This window comes from Salvelinus namaycush, unplaced genomic scaffold (genome assembly GCF_016432855.1).
Source record: "Salvelinus namaycush isolate Seneca unplaced genomic scaffold, SaNama_1.0 Scaffold959, whole genome shotgun sequence".
NCBI classification, from domain to species: domain Eukaryota; kingdom Metazoa; phylum Chordata; class Actinopteri; order Salmoniformes; family Salmonidae; genus Salvelinus; species Salvelinus namaycush.
Genome location: NW_024061707.1, coordinates 65,081 through 85,729, shown reverse-complemented (window position 1 = coordinate 85,729; position 20,649 = coordinate 65,081). Strand labels below are relative to the sequence as shown.

The following is a 20,649-nucleotide window of genomic DNA, read 5'->3' as shown; positions in this document are numbered from 1 at the left end:
AGTCAAACTACTCCTGGGGTAGAAATACATCTGGGAAACCCACCTAGTCAAACTACTCCTGGGGTAGAAATACATCTGGGAAACCCACCTAGTCAAACTAGTCCTGGGGTAGAAATACATCTGGGAAACCCACCTAGTCAAACTACTCCTGGGGTAGAAATACATCTGGGAAACCCACCTAGTCAAACTACTCCTGAGGTAGAAATACATCTGGGAAACCCACCTAGTCAAACTACTCCTGGGGTAAAAATACATCTGGGAAACCTACCTAGTCAAACTACTCCTGAGGTAGAAATACATCTGGGAAACCCACCTAGTCAAACTACTCCTGGGGTAGAAATACATCTGGGAAACCCACCTAGTCAAACTACTCCTGAGGTAAAAACACATACGTCACCTCCAGTTTAGGGTCCATTTACACCCCCAGAATACACACACGTCTGACAACATGGACATGTAGGACAGACAATAACTACAGGTAACTGACAAAATAAAGGAAACGCCAACATACAGGGTGTTTATAGGGGCGTTGGGTCACCACCAGCCAGAACGGCTTCAATACACCTCGACATAGATTCTACAAGTGTCTGGAACTCTATTGGAGGGATGAGACACCGTTCTTCCACGAGAAATTCCATCATTTGGTGTTTTGTTGATGATGGTGGAAAACGCTGGTCTCAGGCACCGCTCCCCAATCATAAGTGTTCAATTGGGTTCAGATCTGGTGACTGAGACAGCCATGGTATATGGTTTTACATCATTTTCATGCTCATCTAATCGTTCAGTGACCACTCCAGCACTGTGGACGGGGGCATCGTCATCCTATGGGGGCATCGTCATCCTATGGGGGCATCGTCATCCTATGGGGGCATCGTCATCCTATGGGGGCATCGTCATCCTATGGGGGCATAGCCATGGTAGCCAAAATAATGACCTGCCCAGCATTATCATACATGACCTTACACATGATGGATTGTTAATTGCTTAATTAACTTCCGGAACCACACCTGCGTTTCAATATACTTTGTATCCCTCATTTACTCAAGTGTTTCCATTATTTTGGCAGTTACCTGTATACTGTTATGTTCTTTGTCTGATAAAACAAAGCCCTGGTCAGGAATACTGTCAGTGCCATTCATGAGCCCCCTTACAGCTGACAATCAAACTGTCTGACAGCCAACAGGTCACAAATATGAGCCCGTGAAAATAGATGACAGCTTAGTTTACAAATACAGAGTTAGCAGGGTGATACAACCAGGGCTACAGTATAAGACATAACAGAGATCTTCAATGTAACAAAACCATTTACTATATCTGAATTGGCACAAGATGTAATGCTTCTAGGCCCGTTTCCTGTCGCGAACTCGTCCCACTAACTGTCAACAGCATTCAGTAGATTGTGATATGTAAATGTAGTATTTTCAGCAGCATGCCGTTGTTCAAAAACCCACTCAATTTTAGAAAGAGAAACAGACCTATTGTTGATATGAAGGTAGTGTTGAACGCATCTTCGCTGAATCGGAAGAGAAGACATGTCTTGCCGACACCGCTGTCCCCGATGAGAAGCAATTTAAAAAGGTAATCATAGGTTTTCGCCATCTCTCCACCCTCGCTTCTTCCCGAAATTTGATTGAATGTCTGGACCGTTGCAAACAGTTTGTAGCTGCTATTCGCTGCTGGCTACACCTCTTCGTTACACTAACTAACCAAACAGTAACAGTACAGGAAAACGAGGCGGCGTTAGTTTAATGACGTAACACAAAATAGGCGGAGCAGAAGCAAGGAACCTAGGACGGAAGCGTGGTAGTCACTGGTTACCACAGCCACAAAGTCATCATTATTTCTAAACACTAGACTATTTCTCAAATGTCTCTTAAAATCAGATTTAAAACCTAACCCACACTACAAACCTTATGTTTAACCCTAAATTAAAAGACCAAACAGCTACTTTTTGTTTTCATTTTTTATATAGCCTATTTTTGTGTGGCAACGAGTGACAACCGGAAGCACCCTCTCATCTGGGTTGCCAAATTGGCAGTAATACTGTCACAATGAGGATGCGGACTGAATCAGCTGACAAATGTTTGACGATATTATGTAGGTCAAAGTGACGCCATAAACACAAATGGCTGATTTAGATAAGTAATCAAATCCCTGTGAACATTAATCCAACTTGCTTTGCAATAACAATACACTGTAACCTGTTAACAGGAAGAATGAGACGTCAGGCTTTAAGTCATGTAATCAAGTTTTTATGTATGGATCTCGAAACAGAAAAGAGCGAAATGACATGAGACACTGGTACAACACAATCCGTTCATGCACAGGAAACTGACCGGTAACAATAAATAAGAGTACATTGAAGCTGTTAGCATTACATTTACCGTTAAAAAAAAACCTAGCAATGATCAGAACCACTGCCGGACAACACAGGTGGAGTGCCACGTAGTATAGAGGCAAGAATAACTTTGGGGAAGTTTGCCCCATGAAATGATCATGTGAGTACAATTGTGCTTAAATACACCTTTAAGAGTGAATACCCATCCATATAGGGTGCGTTCCAGGTCGTGATTTATTGCAGTCACACTGCACAAATTATCGAATTTCTATTTCTAGAAAACTTGGAGAATTGTGCATTCTCAGGAACCTACATAAATATAATATAGTCATCTAAGATATGCAGCTGCATCGTAACTGCAGTACTGACGTCCTGGAACGCCCCCCCAGAGTCTTTAGGAGTAAGTTCAAAGCAGCGGTTGAATTATTATGAAGTCTTCAGAAATCAACAGTCGTCGTTTTCAGTCCATGTCTCGCACTCTACGGCAGATCTCCTCTGTAAACTCGGAGCACTTCGACTTCCCACCAAGGTCCCCGGTCAGCACCTGGGAGAGGATAAAAAAAACAGCCCAATTAATTCATTTGAAAAGCCAAAGCAGATTCTCCATACAATGACCAACTGAACAAAAATCTGGTCATGTTCAATCTACAGAAAAATACATAAAGAGCATTGGCACCCGGAAGGAGGTGTGGTTTCCAGGGCAGCCAACATATTATAAACCAACTAGCCAAACATCAACCATATAATCTGGCATCGGATCGAAGAGAGCAGACTCTCGGATCGAAGAGAGCAGACTCTCGGATCGAAGAGAGCAGACTCTCGGATCGAAGAGAGCAGACTCTCGGATCGAAGAGAGCAGACTCTCGGATCGAAGAGAGCAGACTCTCGGAGCGAAGAGAGCAGACTCTCGGAGCGAAGAGAGCAGACTCTCGGAGCGAAGAGAGCAGACTCTCGGAGCGAAGAGAGCAGACTCTCGGAGCGGTCCTCCAAGAACAAGGAAGTACTACTTCTGCCCCTCCCCTTTCTAAATGTATTCTGGCGCCGATATGCAACAGCCACAATAGTCACTATTGGAGGTAATTAAAAAGCCAACTAGCCACCTTCTTGTCTCTGATGGTGTCGAAGCAGGCGGTCTCGATCTTCTTGCCGTAGTCGTGCATGCCCATGTGACGCAGCATCATCACAGCACTGAGCAGCAGAGCTGTAGGGTTGGCCATGTCCAGACCGGCTATGTCGGGGGCCGTCCCGTGGACCTGGATACCACAGGGGTAGAGGGACAATGTTAATACGTCTACGTTGTTCAGACGTTAAATGGTTGTTCAACACTGGAACAAGCTTCCATTAGAAATGGACAACTTATTTAAAATATATGACGTCTCGTATTAAAATTGTTTTGTTGAAAGAGGGAAGTCTTCAACAAAAACAAACATGTTTAGTTATTACACAATAGACTGTTTACAGGACGAGAAGCCTTGCGTTTTATCCAACAGTTGAGACAGAGTAGCTAAACATATTCAGATGATAAAAACAGCCAAGTAAAGAGCGAGACAAACCGATTCAAAAATGGCGACTCCATTGGCACCAATGTTTCCACTAGGAGTGACTCCCAGACCGCCAATAAGTCCAGCACACAGATCACTGCAATACATGACACACACTCTATCTGTAGTAGTAGCCACAGCCTTTAGTTAGCAGAATCATCTAGTCACATTAGCGCAACACAAATGAAAGACAGTATTAGGCCCAATAAGACCAAACTCTGCTAAGCTATTAATGTTTGAATTAACTTCTTTGGGAAAGGGGGGCGGTATTTGACGTCAGGATGAAAAGCGTGTCCAAAGAAAACTGCCTGCTACTCAGGCCCAGAAGCTAAGATATGCATATTATTAGTAGATTTGGATAGAAAACACTGAAGTTTCTAAAACTGTTTGAATCATGTCTGTGAGTAGAACAGAACTTATTTGGCAGGCGAAACCCAGAGGACAAACCATTCAGAATTTTTTTTTTTTTGAGGTCACTCTTTTCAATGGGTTTTCATTGGGAATCCAGATTTCTTATCAACCTTCTTGCAGTTCCTATCGCTTCCACTGGATGTCAACAGTCTTTAGAAATTGGTTGAGGTTTTTCCTTTGAGAAATGAAGAAGTAGCACTGTTCAGAACGAGGCTAGAGGGAAGTGTATGTAACGGATGTGAAATGGCTAGCTAGTTAGCGGGTACGCGCTAATAGCGTTTCAATCAATTACGTCACTTACTCTGAAACCTAGAAGTAGTGTTGCACCTTGCTCTGCAAGGGCCGCGGCTTTTGTGGAGCGATGGGTAACGACGCTTCGTGGGTGACTGTTGTTGATGTGTGCAGAGGGTCCCTGGTTCGCGCCCGAGGTCGGGGTGAGGGGACGGTCTAAAGTTATACTGTTACATGTAGTCTTTGTTAGAGGCGCGTGACCTGAAAGCTCGCTACACTTTGTTTTCCTCCGGTATTGAACACAGTATGTCCCGCCTTAAATTTTATCGATTATTTACGTGAAAAAATACCTCAAGTTGTATTAGGAAAGTACTTTGAAATGTTTGGACAAAGCTTACAGGTAACGTATGAGACATTTTGTAGTCACGTTGCGCGAGTTGGAACTGGTGTTTTTCTGGATCAAACGCGCCAACTAAATGGATATTTTGGATATATATATATATCGACGGAATTAATCGAACAAAAGGACCATTTGTGATGTTTATGGGACATATTGGAGTGCCAACAGAAGAAGCTCGTCAAAGGTAAGGCATGAATTATATCTTTATTTCTGCGTTTTGTGTCGCACCTGCAGGGTTGAAATATGATTGTCTGTTTGTTTGCTGGGGTGCTGTAATCAGATAATAGCATCGTTCACTTTCGCCGTAAAGCCTTTTTGAAATCTGACACGTTGGCTGGATTCATAACAAGTGTAGCTTTAATTTGGTGTATTGCATGTGTGATTTCATGAACGTTTAATTTTTATAGTAATTTATTTGAATTTGGCGCTCTGCATTTTCACTGGATTTTGGCCAGTTGGGACGCTAGTGTCCCACATATCCCAGAGAGGTTAGTAGCTTAAACAAATTGCATTCAATAGCGATTAATTAATATAGATACATGCAAATAAATAGTAACTGACCTGAGAATGTCACCATACAGGTTGGGCATCACCAGGACGTCAAACTGGGTGGGATCCTGCACCATCTGAAACATTCACCATGACAACCTGATTAAGCCCCGTTTCCATCTCCAACATGAGAACCTGATTAAGCCCCGTTTCCATCTACCGCTCCAACTAGAGAACCTGATTAAGCCCTGTTTCCATCTCCAACTAGAGAACCTGATTAAGCCCCGTTTCCATCTCCAACATGAGAACCTGATTAAGCCCCGTTTCCATCTCCAACATGAGAACCTGATTAAGCCCCGTTTCCATCTCCAACATGAGAACCTGATTAAGCCCCGTTTCATCTCCACATGAGAACCTGATTAAGCCCCGTTTCCATCTCCAACATGAGAACCTGATTAAGCCCCGTTTCCATCTCCAACATGAGAACCTGATTAAGCCCCGTTTCCATCTCCAACATGAGAACCTGATTAAGCCCCGTTTCCATCTCCAACATGAGAACCTGATTAAGCCCCGTTTCCATCTCCAACATGAGAACCTGATTAAGCCCCGTTTCCATCTCCAACATGAGAACCTGATTAAGCCCCGTTTCCATCTCCAACATGAGAACCTGATTAAGCCCTGTTTCCATCTCCAACATGAGAACCTAATTAAGCCCCGTTTCCATCTACCGCTCCAACTAGAGAACCTAATTAAGCCCCGTTTCCATCTACCGCTCCAACTAGAGAACCTAATTAAGCCCCGTTTCCATCTCCAACATGAGAACCTAATTAAGCCCCGTTTCCATCTACCACTCCAACTAGAGAACCTAATTAAGCCCCGTTTCCATCTCCAACATGAGAACCTAATTAAGCCCCGTTTCCATCTCCAACATGAGAACCTAATTAAGCCCCGTTTCCATCTCCAACATGAGAACCCGATTAAGCCCCGTTTCCATCTACCGCTCCAACATGAGAAACTCATTAAGCCTAATTTCTACCTTCTGCGTCCGGGTCATCTGCTAGGTCTGCGCCAACGGAATGATGCAATATCGAACAGCCACTCCCGTCGGCGTGGTCAAATCTCTGCATCCGCAAGGTCACCTTTCAAAGGGGAGGTACGCGGGAAACACGCCGATGGGAGCGGACTTTCGATTGAAGCGGTAAATTAGGCTTTAGACAGAGAACGTGATGTGCATCAAAACAGCGGCACGTAGGAAGAATAGTGTAAAGGAGTGTACGTACGTTGAGACACACCGTGTCCAGGTACATCTCAGTAAACTTGATGTCCTTGAAGTTTTCAGCCACCTCTCTGCATTTCCTCAGGAACAGCCCGTCCGACATCCTCCTGGTCACGTCAAAACACACCCGGCACGTTAGTTTAACGCCCGAATATTGGTGCCATTGATGTGCTCGTTCTGATATTTTTATTTCTTTCTTTAATACATTTTTATTTGTGCGTATCGTTTTGTATTGCTAGGTATTACTGCACTGTGGGAACATAAGCATTTCACTGCACCTGCGATAACATCTGTTAAATATGTGAACGATTACATTTAATATCTCATCATTCTGTTTTGACTTGTAATTGACCCATGGTGATCATACATTTAGTCGATATTTGCTTGTCATTTTTTTTAAATGATCCACAACTGCACAATAAATTTAAAAAAAGGTACAATTTGTAATATTCCACAGCCTATTTGATTCTGGAGCTGTAGACTTACATGATGTTGGCTTTGTGAACGGCCGTGACGCTGCTTCTTTGGTTATTTCTTGCATACTCAAAGGCGTACTCAGCGATACGTCGACTGGCGTCTTCGGTGATGAGTTTGATGCTCTGAACTACGCCGTCAACAATCTACCAGAGAAGAGGACAATCACCCGAGTCTAAATCAAAACAGGACTTAATTAACCCCATACAGGATACAACATCTATTCACTTATGTCCTACTTTAGGTCCTAAAATGTGTCGAGGGACAGTAACAACTGGGAAAGACAACGGAGCTACTTTAAAAAGGATTTAACTGGAACAATGAAACTGGAAGAGAAGACGTATGAAAGGTATTCATAACATCACCGTGAGTGGAGGAACAAAAAGTACTCTCAGCCGGAGGTGACAACTACATACAATAGGATTTCACTGTAAAGGAAGTGACATCAAGAAATTCCAGATGTGCCATCTTAATTTGACCAGTATAACAGCAGGGAAGTAATCCTGCAGCAACAGGAAATTATGTGGATTATTAATTAAATTTTAATTTTTCTAAGGGTAGATACATTTTTCATTTGGGCAAATCAGGTCTGAAATTAAAAATTACAAACATTTAATACACTACAACATAGCAGTACCTGCTTAAAATTCTATGCGACAGAGTGATCAAATTAAGATAGCAGATATGTAGGAATAACAAACAATACCTTTAGTTGAAAAACTAAGTGAACAATGAAGGAGAACTGGAGAGAGAAGTTAATGAATATACACTACCGTTAAAGTTTGGGGTCACTTAGAAATGTCCTTGTTTCCATGAAAACAGACATGAAATGAGTTGCAAAATGAATAGGAAATATAGTCAAGAAGTTGACATGGTTATAAATAATGATTTTTAATTTAAATAATTGTGTCCTTCAAACTTTGCTTTCATCAAAGAATCCTCCATTTGCAGCAAACACAGCCTTGCAGACCTTTGGCATTGTAGTTGTCAATCTGATTTTATGCTTCCTGAAGCACCTCCCACAAGTTGGATTGGCTCGATGGGCACTTCTTACGTACCATACGGTCAAGCTGCTCCCACAACAGCTCAATAGTGTTGAGATCTGGTGACTGTGCTGGCCACTCCATTATAGACAGAACACCAGCTGACTGCTTCTTCCCTAAATAGTTCTTACATAGTTTGGAGCTGTGCTTTGGGTCATTGTCCTGTTGTAGGAGGAAATTATCTCCAATTAAGCACCGTCCACAGGGCAAAATGGAGTGATAGCCTTCCTTCTTCAAGATCCCTTTTACCCTTTACAAATCTCCCACTTTACACCACCAAACCACCCCCAGACCATCACATTGCCTGCACCATGCTTCACAGGTGGCGTCAAGCACTCCTCCAGAATCTTTTCATGTTCTTCTTTGTGATCCGAACACCTCAAACTTAGATTTGTCTGTTCATAACACTTTGTTCCAATGTTCCTCTGTCCAGTGTCTGTGTTCTTTTGCCCATCTTCATCTTTTCTTTTTATTGGCCAGTCTGAGATATGGCTTTTTCTTTGCAACTCTACCTAGAAGGCCAGCATCCCGGAGTCGCCTCTTCACTGTTGACTTTGAGACTGGTGTTTTGCGGGTACTATTTAATGAAGCTGTCAGTTGAGGCCTTGTGAGGCATCTGTTTCTCAAACTAGACACTAATGTACTTGTTCAGTTGTGCACCGGGGCCTCTCACTCCTCTTTCTATTCTGGTTAGAGCCAGTTTGCGCTGTTTTGTGAAGGGAGTAGTACACAGCGTTGTACGAGATCTTCAGTTTCTTGGCAATTTCTCACATGGAATAGCCTTCATTTCTCAGAACAAGAATAGATTGACGCGTTTCAGAAGAAAGTTTTGTTTCTGGCTATTTTGAGCCTGTAATCGAACCCACAAATGCTGTTGCTCCAGATACTCAACTAGTCTAAAGAAGGCCAGTTTTATTGCTTCTTTAATCAGGACAACAGTTTTCAGCTGTGCTAAGATAATTGCAAAAGAGTTTTCTAATGATCAACTAGACTTTTAAAATGATAAACTTGAATTAGCTAACAACGTGCCATTGGAACACAGGAATGATGGTTGCTGATAATGGGCCTCTGTACACCTATGTAGAAAAATCTGCCGTTTCCAGCTACAATAGTCATTTACAACATTAACAATGTCTGCACTGTATTTCTGATCAAGTTGATGTTATTTTAATGGACAAAATAAATGTGCTTTTCTTTCAAAAACAAGGACATTTCTAAGTGACCCCAAACTTTTGAACGGGAGTGTACATTAGGGCACGCCAGAGTTAGAGACTGAGGTGGTGGTCTGGTTAGTGAAGCTGCTGTTCCTCTGGCTTACCTAAGGAACACCTGGAGAATAACCAATCACCTGTGTGTGATGTGCCCTGTCCAACCCAGATAAAACAGTTTCAAAAACCGAGCACACGGATTCCACACAACACCACAGTGAAAATACGGACTGCTCAGCTCTCAGCCTTGAAACAGCTGCTTATCAAGAGCTGAAAACGACGAACCAGAGTAGTCACATCACAGTTAACGTGACTTTTCAGTCCCTGTCAAACCAACAAACCATTTGCACCCATTTCAGTGCTGACATTTGCTCTGAAATCTACACCAGATGCCCTAATGAAGACCCCACTCCAGTGTTGAAACACTGGGTCATGTTCAGCAGGGCACAACATAGCCATTAAAAAAATAATCACCTGAACATTCTTCTTGTACATGTTCAGGTAGGACCTCTTGTTTTGTTTCACCTCCATTTCAAAACGTTCTCTAGCGTTTCGTACCATTTCATACCGAATGAACACATCCCTGCATGTTAATGTTGTAAGACTATTCCCTCCAGAGGGGTTGACTACAAAGCAGGATCAAGGAGTTCGCTAGCTAACTTGACAATTTTTATTTTTTATTTAGAAAGATAAGTTTGAAATGGACTAAATGATTCAACAACCAAAAACACAGAAGTTCAGCTTTCTTTAACCCCCAAAAATCCATTGTTATTTCTGGTTGTTTCTCAAAGTTAGCTGGCTAACTCATTGATCCTGCTTTGTAGCGTACCCCTCTGGTCAGTAGGAGGGATCAGACAATTAAATTATTCTCCTGAACAAACATTCCAGCAAACATACGAGGTAGCTACTGCTGTGTGGTCTATCCCTCTGTAGTCAGTGTTAGCTGTAGACATTTTAACATACGAGGTAGCTACTGCTGTGTGGTCTATCCCTCTGTAGTCAGTGTTAGCTGTAGACATTTTAACATACGAGGTAGCTACTGCTGTGTGGTCTATCCCTCTGTAGTCAGTGTTAGCTGTAGACATTTTAACATACGAGGTAGCTACTGCTACGTGGTCTATCCCTCTGTAGTCAGTGTTAGCTGTAGACATTTTAACATACGAGGTAGCTACTGCTACGTGGTCTATCCCTCTGTAGTCAGTGTTAGCTGTAGACATTTTAACATACGAGGTAGCTACTGCTGTGTGGTCTATCCCTCTGTAGTCAGTGTTAGCTGTAGACATTTTAACATACGAGGTAGCTACTGCTGTGTGGTCTATCCCTCTGTAGTCAGTGTTAGCTGTAGACATTTTAACATACGAGGTAGCTACTGCTACGTGGTCTATCCCTCTGTAGTCAGTGTTAGCTGTAGACATTTTAACATACGAGGTAGCTACTGCTGTGTGGTCTATCCCTCTGTAGTCAGTGTTAGCTGTAGACATTTTAACATACGAGGTAGCTACTGCTACGTGGTCTATCCCTCTGTAGTCAGTGTTAGCTGTAGACATTTTAACATACGAGGTAGCTACTGCTACGTGGTCTATCCCTCTGTAGTCAGTGTTAGCTGTAGACATTTTAACATACGAGGTAGCTACTGCTGTGTGGTCTATCCCTCTGTAGTCAGTGTTAGCTGTAGACATTTTAACATACGAGGTAGCTACTGCTGTGTGGTCTATCCCTCTGTAGTCAGTGTTAGCTGTAGACATTTTAACATACGAGGTAGCTACTGCTACGTGGTCTATCCCTCTGTAGTCAGTGTTAGCTGTAGACATTTTAACATACGAGGTAGCTACTGCTACGTGGTCTATCCCTCTGTAGTCAGTGTTAGCTGTAGACATTTTAACATACGAGGTAGCTACTGCTGTGTGGTCTATCCCTCTGTAGTCAGTGTTAGCTGTAGACATTTTAACATACGAGGTAGCTACTGCTACGTGGTCTATCCCTCTGTAGTCAGTGTTAGCTGTAGACATTTTAACATACGAGGTAGCTACTGCTGTGTGGTCTATCCCTCTGTAGTCAGTGTTAGCTGTAGACATTTTAACATACGAGGTAGCTACTGCTACGTGGTCTATCCCTCTGTAGTCAGTGTTAGCTGTAGACATTTTAACATACGAGGTAGCTACTGCTGTGTGGTCTATCCCTCTGTAGTCAGTGTTAGCTGTAGACATTTTAACATACGAAGTAGCTACTGCTACATGGTCTATCCCTCTGTAGTCAGTGTTAGCTGTAGACATTTTAACATACGAGGTAGCTACTGCTACGTGGTCTATCCCTCTGTAGTCAGTGTTTGCTGTAGACATTTTAACATACGAGGTAGCTACTGCTACGTGGTCTATCCCTCTGTAGTCAGTGTTAGCTGTAGACATTTTAACATACGAGGTAGCTACTGCTGTGTGGTCTATCCCTCTGTAGTCAGTGTTAGCTGTAGACATTTTAACATACGAGGTAGCTACTGCTGTGTGGTCTATCCCTCTGTAGTCAGTGTTAGCTGTAGACATTTTAACATACGAGGTAGCTACTGCTACGTGGTCTATCCCTCTGTAGTCAGTGTTAGCTGTAGACATTTTAACATACGAGGTAGCTACTGCTGTGTGGTCTATCCCTCTGTAGTCAGTGTTAGCTGTAGACATTTTAACATACGAAGTAGCTACTGCTACATGGTCTATCCCTCTGTAGTCAGTGTTAGCTGTAGACATTTTAACATACGAGGTAGCTACTGCTACGTGGTCTATCCCTCTGTAGTCAGTGTTAGCTGTAGACATTTTAACATACGAGGTAGCTACTGCTACGTGGTCTATCCCTCTGTAGTCAGTGTTAGCTGTAGACATTTTAACATACGAGGTAGCTACTGCTGTGTGGTCTATCCCTCTGTAGTCAGTGTTAGCTGTAGACATTTTAACATACGAGGTAGCTACTGCTGTGTGGTCTATCCCTCTGTAGTCAGTGTTAGCTGTAGACATTTTAACATACGAGGTAGCTACTGCTACGTGGTCTATCCCTCTGTAGTCAGTGTTAGCTGTAGACATTTTAACATACGAGGTAGCTACTGCTGTGTGGTCTATCCCTCTGTAGTCAGTGTTAGCTGTAGACATTTTAACATACGAGGTAGCTACTGCTACGTGGTCTATCCCTCTGTAGTCAGTGTTAGCTGTAGACATTTTAACATACGAGGTAGCTACTGCTACGTGGTCTATCCCTCTGTAGTCAGTGTTAGCTGTAGACATTTTAACATACGAGGTAGCTACTGCTGTGTGGTCTATCCCTCTGTAGTCAGTGTTAGCTGTAGACATTTTAACATACGAGGTAGCTACTGCTACGTGGTCTATCCCTCTGTAGTCAGTGTTAGCTGTAGACATTTTAACATACGAGGTAGCTACTGCTACGTGGTCTATCCCTCTGTAGTCAGTGTTAGCTGTAGACATTTTAACATACGAAGTAGCTACTGCTACGTGGTCTATCCCTCTGTAGTCAGTGTTAGCTGTAGACATTTTAACATACGAAGTAGCTACTGCTACATGGTCTATCCCTCTGTAGTCAGTGTTAGCTGTAGACATTTTAACATACGAGGTAGCTACTGCTACGTGGTCTATCCCTCTGTAGTCAGTGTTAGCTGTAGACATTTTAACATACGAGGTAGCTACTGCTACGTGGTCTATCCCTCTGTAGTCAGTGTTAGCTGTAGACATTTTAACATACGAGGTAGCTACTGCTACGTGGTCTATCCCTCTGTAGTCAGTGTTAGCTGTAGACATTTTAACATACGAGGTAGCTACTGCTACGTGGTCTATCCCTCTGTAGTCAGTGTTAGCTGTAGACATTTTAACATACGAGGTAGCTACTGCTACGTGGTCTATCCCTCTGTAGTCAGTGTTAGCTGTAGACATTTTAACATACGAGGTAGCAACTGCTACGTGGTCTATCCCTCTGTAGTCAGTGTTAGCTGTAGACATTTTAACATACGAGGTAGCTACTGCTACGTGGTCTATCCCTCTGTAGTCAGTGTTAGCTGTAGACATTTTAACATACGAGGTAGCTACTGCTGTGTGGTCTATCCCTCTGTAGTCAGTGTTAGCTGTAGACATTTTAACATACGAGGTAGCTACTGCTACGTGGTCTATCCCTCTGTAGTCAGTGTTAGCTGTAGACATTTTAACATACGAGGTAGCTACTGCTACGTGGTCTATCCCTCTGTAGTCAGTGTTAGCTGTAGACATTTTAACATACGAGGTAGCTACTGCTGTGTGGTCTATCCCTCTGTAGTCAGTGTTAGCTGTAGACATTTTAACATACGAGGTAGCTACTGCTGTGTGGTCTATCCCTCTGTAGTCAGTGTTAGCTGTAGACATTTTAACATACGAGGTAGCTACTGCTGTGTGGTCTATCCCTCTGTAGTCAGTGTTAGCTGTAGACATTTTAACATACGAGGTAGCTACTGCTACATGGTCTATCCCTCTGTAGTCAGTGTTAGCTGTAGACATTTTAACATACGAGGTAGCTACTGCTACGTGGTCTATCCCTCTGTAGTCAGTGTTAGCTGTAGACATTTTAACATACGAGGTAGCTACTGCTGTGTGGTCTATCCCTCTGTAGTCAGTGTTAGCTGTAGACATTTTAACATACGAGGTAGCTACTGCTACGTGGTCTATCCCTCTGTAGTCAGTGTTAGCTGTAGACATTTTAACATACGAGGTAGCTACTGCTACGTGGTCTATCCCTCTGTAGTCAGTGTTAGCTGTAGACATTTTAACATACGAGGTAGCTACTGCTGTGTGGTCTATCCCTCTGTAGTCAGTGTTAGCTGTAGACATTTTAACATACGAGGTAGCTACTGCTGTGTGGTCTATCCCTCTGTAGTCAGTGTTAGCTGTAGACATTTTAACATACGAGGTAGCTACTGCTACGTGGTCTATCCCTCTGTAGTCAGTGTTAGCTGTAGACATTTTAACATACGAGGTAGCTACTGCTACGTGGTCTATCCCTCTGTAGTCAGTGTTAGCTGTAGACATTTTAACATACGAGGTAGCTACTGCTACGTGGTCTATCCCTCTGTAGTCAGTGTTAGCTGTAGACATTTTAACATACGAGGTAGCTACTGCTACGTGGTCTATCCCTCTGTAGTCAGTGTTAGCTGTAGACATTTTAACATACGAGGTAGCTACTGCTACGTGGTCTATCCCTCTGTAGTCAGTGTTAGCTGTAGACATTTTAACATACGAGGTAGCTACTGCTACGTGGTCTATCCCTCTGTAGTCAGTGTTAGCTGTAGACATTTTAACATACGAGGTAGCTACTGCTACGTGGTCTATCCCTCTGTAGTCAGTGTTAGCTGTAGACATTTTACAGATTGACAGATTCACTTTGAAATCCACACATTTGAAAAGAATGGGTTTCACTCAAAACTTTGTCCCATTTCTCTCCTACTGAACGTCACCTTGGTAACCATAGCTACTTACTATGTGCTCGATTCCGCTGTACTCTCCCTCAGTGTTCTCTCTGATGGTGACCAGGTCCACGTCGGTGTAGGGGGTCTTGTAGCCCTCGATGGACACGCAGGGACGCACGTTGGCGTACAGGTCAAAGGTCTTCCTGAGTAGCAGGTTCATGGAGGGGTGGCCGGCTGCGATGGGGGTCTTCAGGGGGCCTACACACAGAGGGGGAGGTTAAAAGTCCAATGCAGACCTTTTTATCTCAATATCAAATCATTTCAATGTGATCGTTTTCAATTTGAAAACAAAAATAGCTTCTTAGCAGAGAGCAAATTCTCAGGACCGTCTGTGATTGATCTGAGTGGTGAGGGGAAAACTGAAAACTAGCTGTTATTGGCAGAGAGGTGATGTCACCAGACAGACTAAACTCCATCCCACCACAACATTTCAGGTGACGTCACCAGACAGACTAAACTCCATCCCACCACAACATTTCAGGTGAGGTCACCAGACAGACTAACCTACATTTCAGGTGAGGTCACCAGACAGGCTAACCTCCATCCCACCACAACATTTCAGGTGAGTTCACCAGACAGACTAACCTCCATCCCACCACAACATTTCAGGTGAGTTCACCAGACAGGCTAACCTCCATCCCACCACAACATTTCAGGTGAGTTCACCAGACAGACTAACCTCCATTTCAGGTGAGGTCACCAGACAGACTAAACTCCATCCCACCACAACATTTCGGGTGAGGTCACCAGACAGACTAAACTCCATCCCACCACAACATTTCAGGTGAGGTCACCAGACAGACTAACCTCCATCCCACCACAACATTTCAGGTGAGGTCACCAGACAGACTAACCTCCATCCCACCACAACATTTCAGGTGAGTTCACCAGACAGGCTAACCTCCATTTCAGGTGAGGTCACCAGACAGACTAAACTCCATCCCAGGCCACAACACATTTCGGGTGAGGTCACCAGACAGACTAAACTCCATCCCACCACAACATTTCAGGTGAGGTCACCAGACAGACTAAACTCCATCCCACCACAACATTTCAGGTGAGGTCACCAGACAGACTAACCTCCATCCCACCACAACATTTCAGGTGAGGTCACCAGACAGACTAAACTCCATCCCATCACAACATTTCAGGTGAGGTCACCAGACAGACTAACCTCCATCCCATCACAACATTTCAGGTGACGTCACCAGACAGACTAAACTCCATCCCATCACAACATTTCAGGTGAGGTCACCAGACAGACTAACCTCCATCCCACCACAACATTTCAGGTGAGGTCACCAGACAGACTAACCTCCATCCCACCACAACATTTCAGGTGAGGTCACCAGACAGACTAACCTCCATCCCACCACAACATTTCAGGTGAGGTCACCAGACAGACTAACCTCCATCCCATCACAACATTTCAGGTGACGTCACCAGACAGACTAACCTCCATCCCATCACAACATTTCAGGTGACGTCACCAGACAGACTAAACTCCATCCCATCACATTTCAGGTGAGGTCACCAGACAGACTAACCTCCATCCCATCACAACATTTCAGGTGAGGTCACCAGACAGGCTAAACTCCATCCCATCACAACATTTCAGGTGAGGTCACCAGACAGGCTAAACTCCATCCCACCACAACATTTCAGGTGAGGTCACCAGACAGACTAACTAACAGACTTACACACCGACCACCTGACCTCTAGACGGGCTTACACACCAGCCACCTGACCTCTAGACGGGCTTACACACCAGCCACCTGACCTCTAGACGGGCTTTCCCACCTGACCTCTAGACGGGCTTTCACACCGGCCACCTGACCTCTAGACGGGCTTACACACTGGCCACCTGACCTCTAGACGGGCTTTCCCACCTGACCTCTAGACGGGCTTTCACACCGGCCACCTGACCTCTAGACGGGCTTACACACTGGCCACCTGACCTCTAGACGGGCTTACACACCAGCCACCTGACCTCTAGACGGGCTTACACACCTGACCTCTAGACGGGCTTTCCCACCGGCCACCTGACCTCTAGACGGGCTTTCCCACCTGACCTCTAGACGGGCTTTCACACCGGCCACCTGACCTCTAGACGGGCTTACACACTGGCCACCTGACCTCTAGACGGGCTTTCCCACCTGACCTCTAGACGGGCTTTCACACCGGCCACCTGACCTCTAGACGGGCTTACACACTGGCCACCTGACCTCTAGACGGGCTTTCCCACCTGACCTCTAGACGGGCTTTCACACCGGCCACCTGACCTCTAGACGGGCTTTCCCACCGGCCACCTGACCTCTAGACGGGCTTTCCCACCTGACCTCTAGACGGGCTTACACACCGGCCACCTGACCTCTAGACGGGCTTACACACTGGCCACCTGACCTCTAGACGGGCTTTCCCACCTGACCTCTAGACGGGCTTTCCCACCGGCCACCTGACCTCTAGACGGGCTTTCCCACCTGACCTCTAGACGGCCTTACACACCGGCCACCTGACCTCTAGACGGGCTTTCCCACCTGACCTCTAGACGGGCTTACACACCGGCCACCTGACCTCTAGACGGGCTTTCCCACCTGACCTCTAGACGGGCTTACACACCGGCCACCTGACCTCTAGACGGGCTTTCCCACCTGACCTCTAGACGGGCTTTCACACCGGCCACCTGACCTCTAGACGGTGTTTCTGCATCGTTTACCCACCAATCCTGTTAACACTACATCTCTCATCAAGGCCGTGTCCCATTCAATCCCTACTATCCTCTATGAACCCATAGGCTACTATCCCCTATAAAGCCTACACACTATCCCCTATAAAGCCTACACACTATCCCCTATAAAGCCTACACACTATCCCCTATAAAGCCTACACACTATCCCCTATATACTATATCCCCTATATACTATCCCCTACACACTAACCCCTATATACTAACCCCTATATACTATATCCCCTATATATACTATATCCCCTACACACTATATCCCCTACACACTATATCCCCTACACACTAACCCCTATATACTAACCCCTATATACTATATCCCCTATATATACTAACCCCTACACACTATCCCCTACACACTATCCCCTATATACTATCCCCTATATACTATCCCCTATATACTATCCCCTATATACTATCCCCTACATACTATCCCCTACACACTATCCCCTATATACTATCCCCTATAAAGCCTCCACACTATCCCCTATAAAGCCTCCACACTATCCCCTATAAAGCCTCCACACTATCCCCTATAAACTATCCCCTATAAAGCCTACACACTAACCCCTATATACTATCCCCTATGATGCCGCCTGCATGACGGTCTTTATTCCAGCTGACTTCCGTACATTATGTCCATCATGACCATGCAGGTATCTACTACCATAGATGTCCATAGGATCTCTGTGGCTGCTTCCTACCTTTTAACCCGATCAGGGTCCTGTCCATAGACTCCTTACAGTCTGGAGGGATCATCCATCTACCTCCTGGGCCCTGGATAGCCGTCACATTCCTCTCCTCCCACTGGATGGGAACCTAACGGGTGGTAGGGAGAAGAGACAGAATGGTACAGAAAGGACTCGGGTTGAATGTTTTGTCAAACTTTCCATGCAAATGGCATGTTCTGCTGTTAACCCTACACTTTGCTGTGTGTGAGAGAGAGAGAGTTTGACAGCTTTTCCAGCTTACCTTAGCAGACTCGAAAATCTTCATGACAGCCACAGATATTTCTGGACCGATTCCATCCCCAGGAATTAATGTAACCGTTTGCAGCTGTAAAGAGAAAACAAACCCCTTTTTAAATCTGTTTTAGAGGGATTACATATTAGCACTAAACACTGGATCATGAATTGCATCATTTCAGCCAATGAGGGAGAAGTTCATAAAAGACTGGTGTAGACTTGTCTATTTGTCAGTCCATGACTTACCCCCCTTCTGAAACATACCGTCGGTCTCTTTGCCGCCCCCACGACGTGAGAGAGCTGAAGGAGGAGGATAAACGGAAGGTTAAATTACTACCGCGCAGATACATTGTATCACAACAACATCCACACACTGCATCTCTAGTCTAGTGTGATTGAATCAGAAAACATATTGACAAACAACTAAATGTCACTTGTCAAGCATTGGGCAGATAAAAAGTGGTTGGTTAATAGCATAGCTCGCTACGATGGTAGCAGGACAAGGACACGCGCACAGTAAAGGCCTCACGGAAAACCCATGGAAACAACATTATACAACCAACAAAGTCATTCGAGCACGAACTTACATTAGACAAACATAAATCCAATACATGGCCAAGTTACATTCGATCATCTTTACGCTGACAAACGGCATTTTCTTACCATTGACCTCCACACGTTGCTAGCCATACTCCTGTGTTAATGTGGTCCTACACCGCTCTGCCGTTAACGGGACTTCCGGGGTGGAAAACGATGACGTCGTCAGAGCGACTACTTACGTTTCTAGATCGGATTTTTTTTAAATCATAAGCAATGTATCTAATGTCTGTTTATCTTAATACAACAACGTGAAACAAATCCGTGATGAAAGCATTTCAATAAAATAATACATGTTGAAGAGTACTGTTTTTGATCGACATAATATGTCTACTTTGCGGTGGTGTAGAGTATTTAAGTAAAAATACTTTAAAGTACTAGTTTTGGATCTGTACTTTACTATTTATATTTTTGCCTACTTTTACTTCACTAAATTCCTTAAGAAAATAAAGTAATTTTTACTCAATACATTTTCCCTGACACCCAAAAGTACTAGTTACATTTTGAATGCTTAGCAGGACAGGAAAATGGTCCAATTCACGCACTTATCAAGATAACATCCCTGGTCATCCTTACTGCCTCTGATCTGGCGGACTCACTAAACACAAATGCTTCGTTTGTAAATTATGTCGGAGTGTTGGAGTGTGCCCTTGGCTATTCCCTGGTTTGCTTAATATAAGGAATCTGAAATAATTTATACTTTTACCTTTGATACATAAGTATATTTTAGCCATTACTTTTACTTTTAATACTTGAGTATATTTAAAACCAAATACATTTAGACTTTTACTCAAATAGTATTTTACTGGGTGACTTTTACTTGAGTCATTTTCTATGAAGGTATTTTTAGTTTTACTCAAGTATGACAATTGGTTCCACCACTTCTACTTTGTTGTACAACTCAACTATGTACTTCATAGTTGAGTGTCAAACTCATTCCCAGAGGGCCGAGCGTCTGCGGGTTTTCGCTCCTCCCTTGTATTTGATTGATGAATTAAGGACCCCAATTAGTAAGGAACTCCCCTCACCTGGTTGTCTAGGTCTTAATTGAAAGGAACAACCAAAAACCAGCAGACACCAGGCCCCTTAAACTCAACTCTGGACCTTGAAGCCAGATCCACTGCGTTTTTTTTTTACCCTAATCAAGGACTGATTTAGACCTTAGACACCAGGTGGGTACAACTAATTATCAGGTAGAACAGAAAACCAGCAGGCTCATAGTGCAGGGTTTCCCCAAACTCAGTCCTGGAGTCCCCCACCTGGATGCATGCTTTGCTTCCCCCCCCCCCCCCCCTAGCATTGACTACACAATCAAAGCTTGGTTATTTGAATCAGCTGTGTAGTTCTAAAGCAACAACCAAAACGTGCACCCAGGGGGGGCCAGGACCGGGTTTGGGAAACCCTGTAGAAGGCTAACAGTGGAATACCCCTGCATTAGGTCCTCCATTGAA

The 20,649-nt window shown here is 44.1% G+C and overlaps 1 protein-coding gene across 2 annotated transcripts; it reads right to left on the bottom strand.

Moving 5' to 3' along the window:
* Positions 1-2,236: 2,236 nt before the first annotated feature.
* LOC120043562 (isocitrate dehydrogenase [NAD] subunit alpha, mitochondrial) lies at positions 2,237-19,341 on the bottom strand. 2 transcript variants are annotated; one of them, XM_038988118.1, is made up of 11 exons: positions 19,265-19,341; positions 18,848-18,901; positions 18,609-18,692; positions 18,341-18,455; positions 14,904-15,091; positions 7,173-7,306; positions 6,691-6,793; positions 5,483-5,547; positions 3,892-3,976; positions 3,439-3,591; positions 2,237-2,882 (listed from the first exon to the last, which is right to left on the bottom strand). In XM_038988118.1, the coding sequence occupies exons 1-11, from the start codon at positions 19,289-19,291 to the stop codon at positions 2,799-2,801; spliced, it is 1,092 nt and encodes a 363-aa protein (XP_038844046.1). In that variant the 5' UTR covers positions 19,292-19,341; the 3' UTR covers positions 2,237-2,798. The 2 variants fall into 2 exon arrangements, with proteins under 2 accessions (XP_038844046.1, XP_038844047.1); XM_038988119.1 differs by having other exon boundaries at positions 18,866-18,901; positions 19,265-19,338.
* Positions 19,342-20,649: the final 1,308 nt, after the last annotated feature.

Excerpts from the sequence above, each read along its gene's own strand:
- LOC120043562 (XM_038988118.1), bottom strand. The coding sequence starts at position 19,291 with ATGGCTAGCAACGTGTGGAGGTCAATG. Across the intron at positions 18,902-19,264 it reads GCAACGTGTGGAGGTCAATG|CTCTCTCACGTCGTGGGGGC; the intron begins GTAAGAAAATGC and ends CTCCTCCTTCAG. Across the intron at positions 7,307-14,903 it reads ACAGCGGAATCGAGCACATA|ATTGTTGACGGCGTAGTTCA; the intron begins GTAAGTAGCTAT and ends CTTCTCTGGTAG.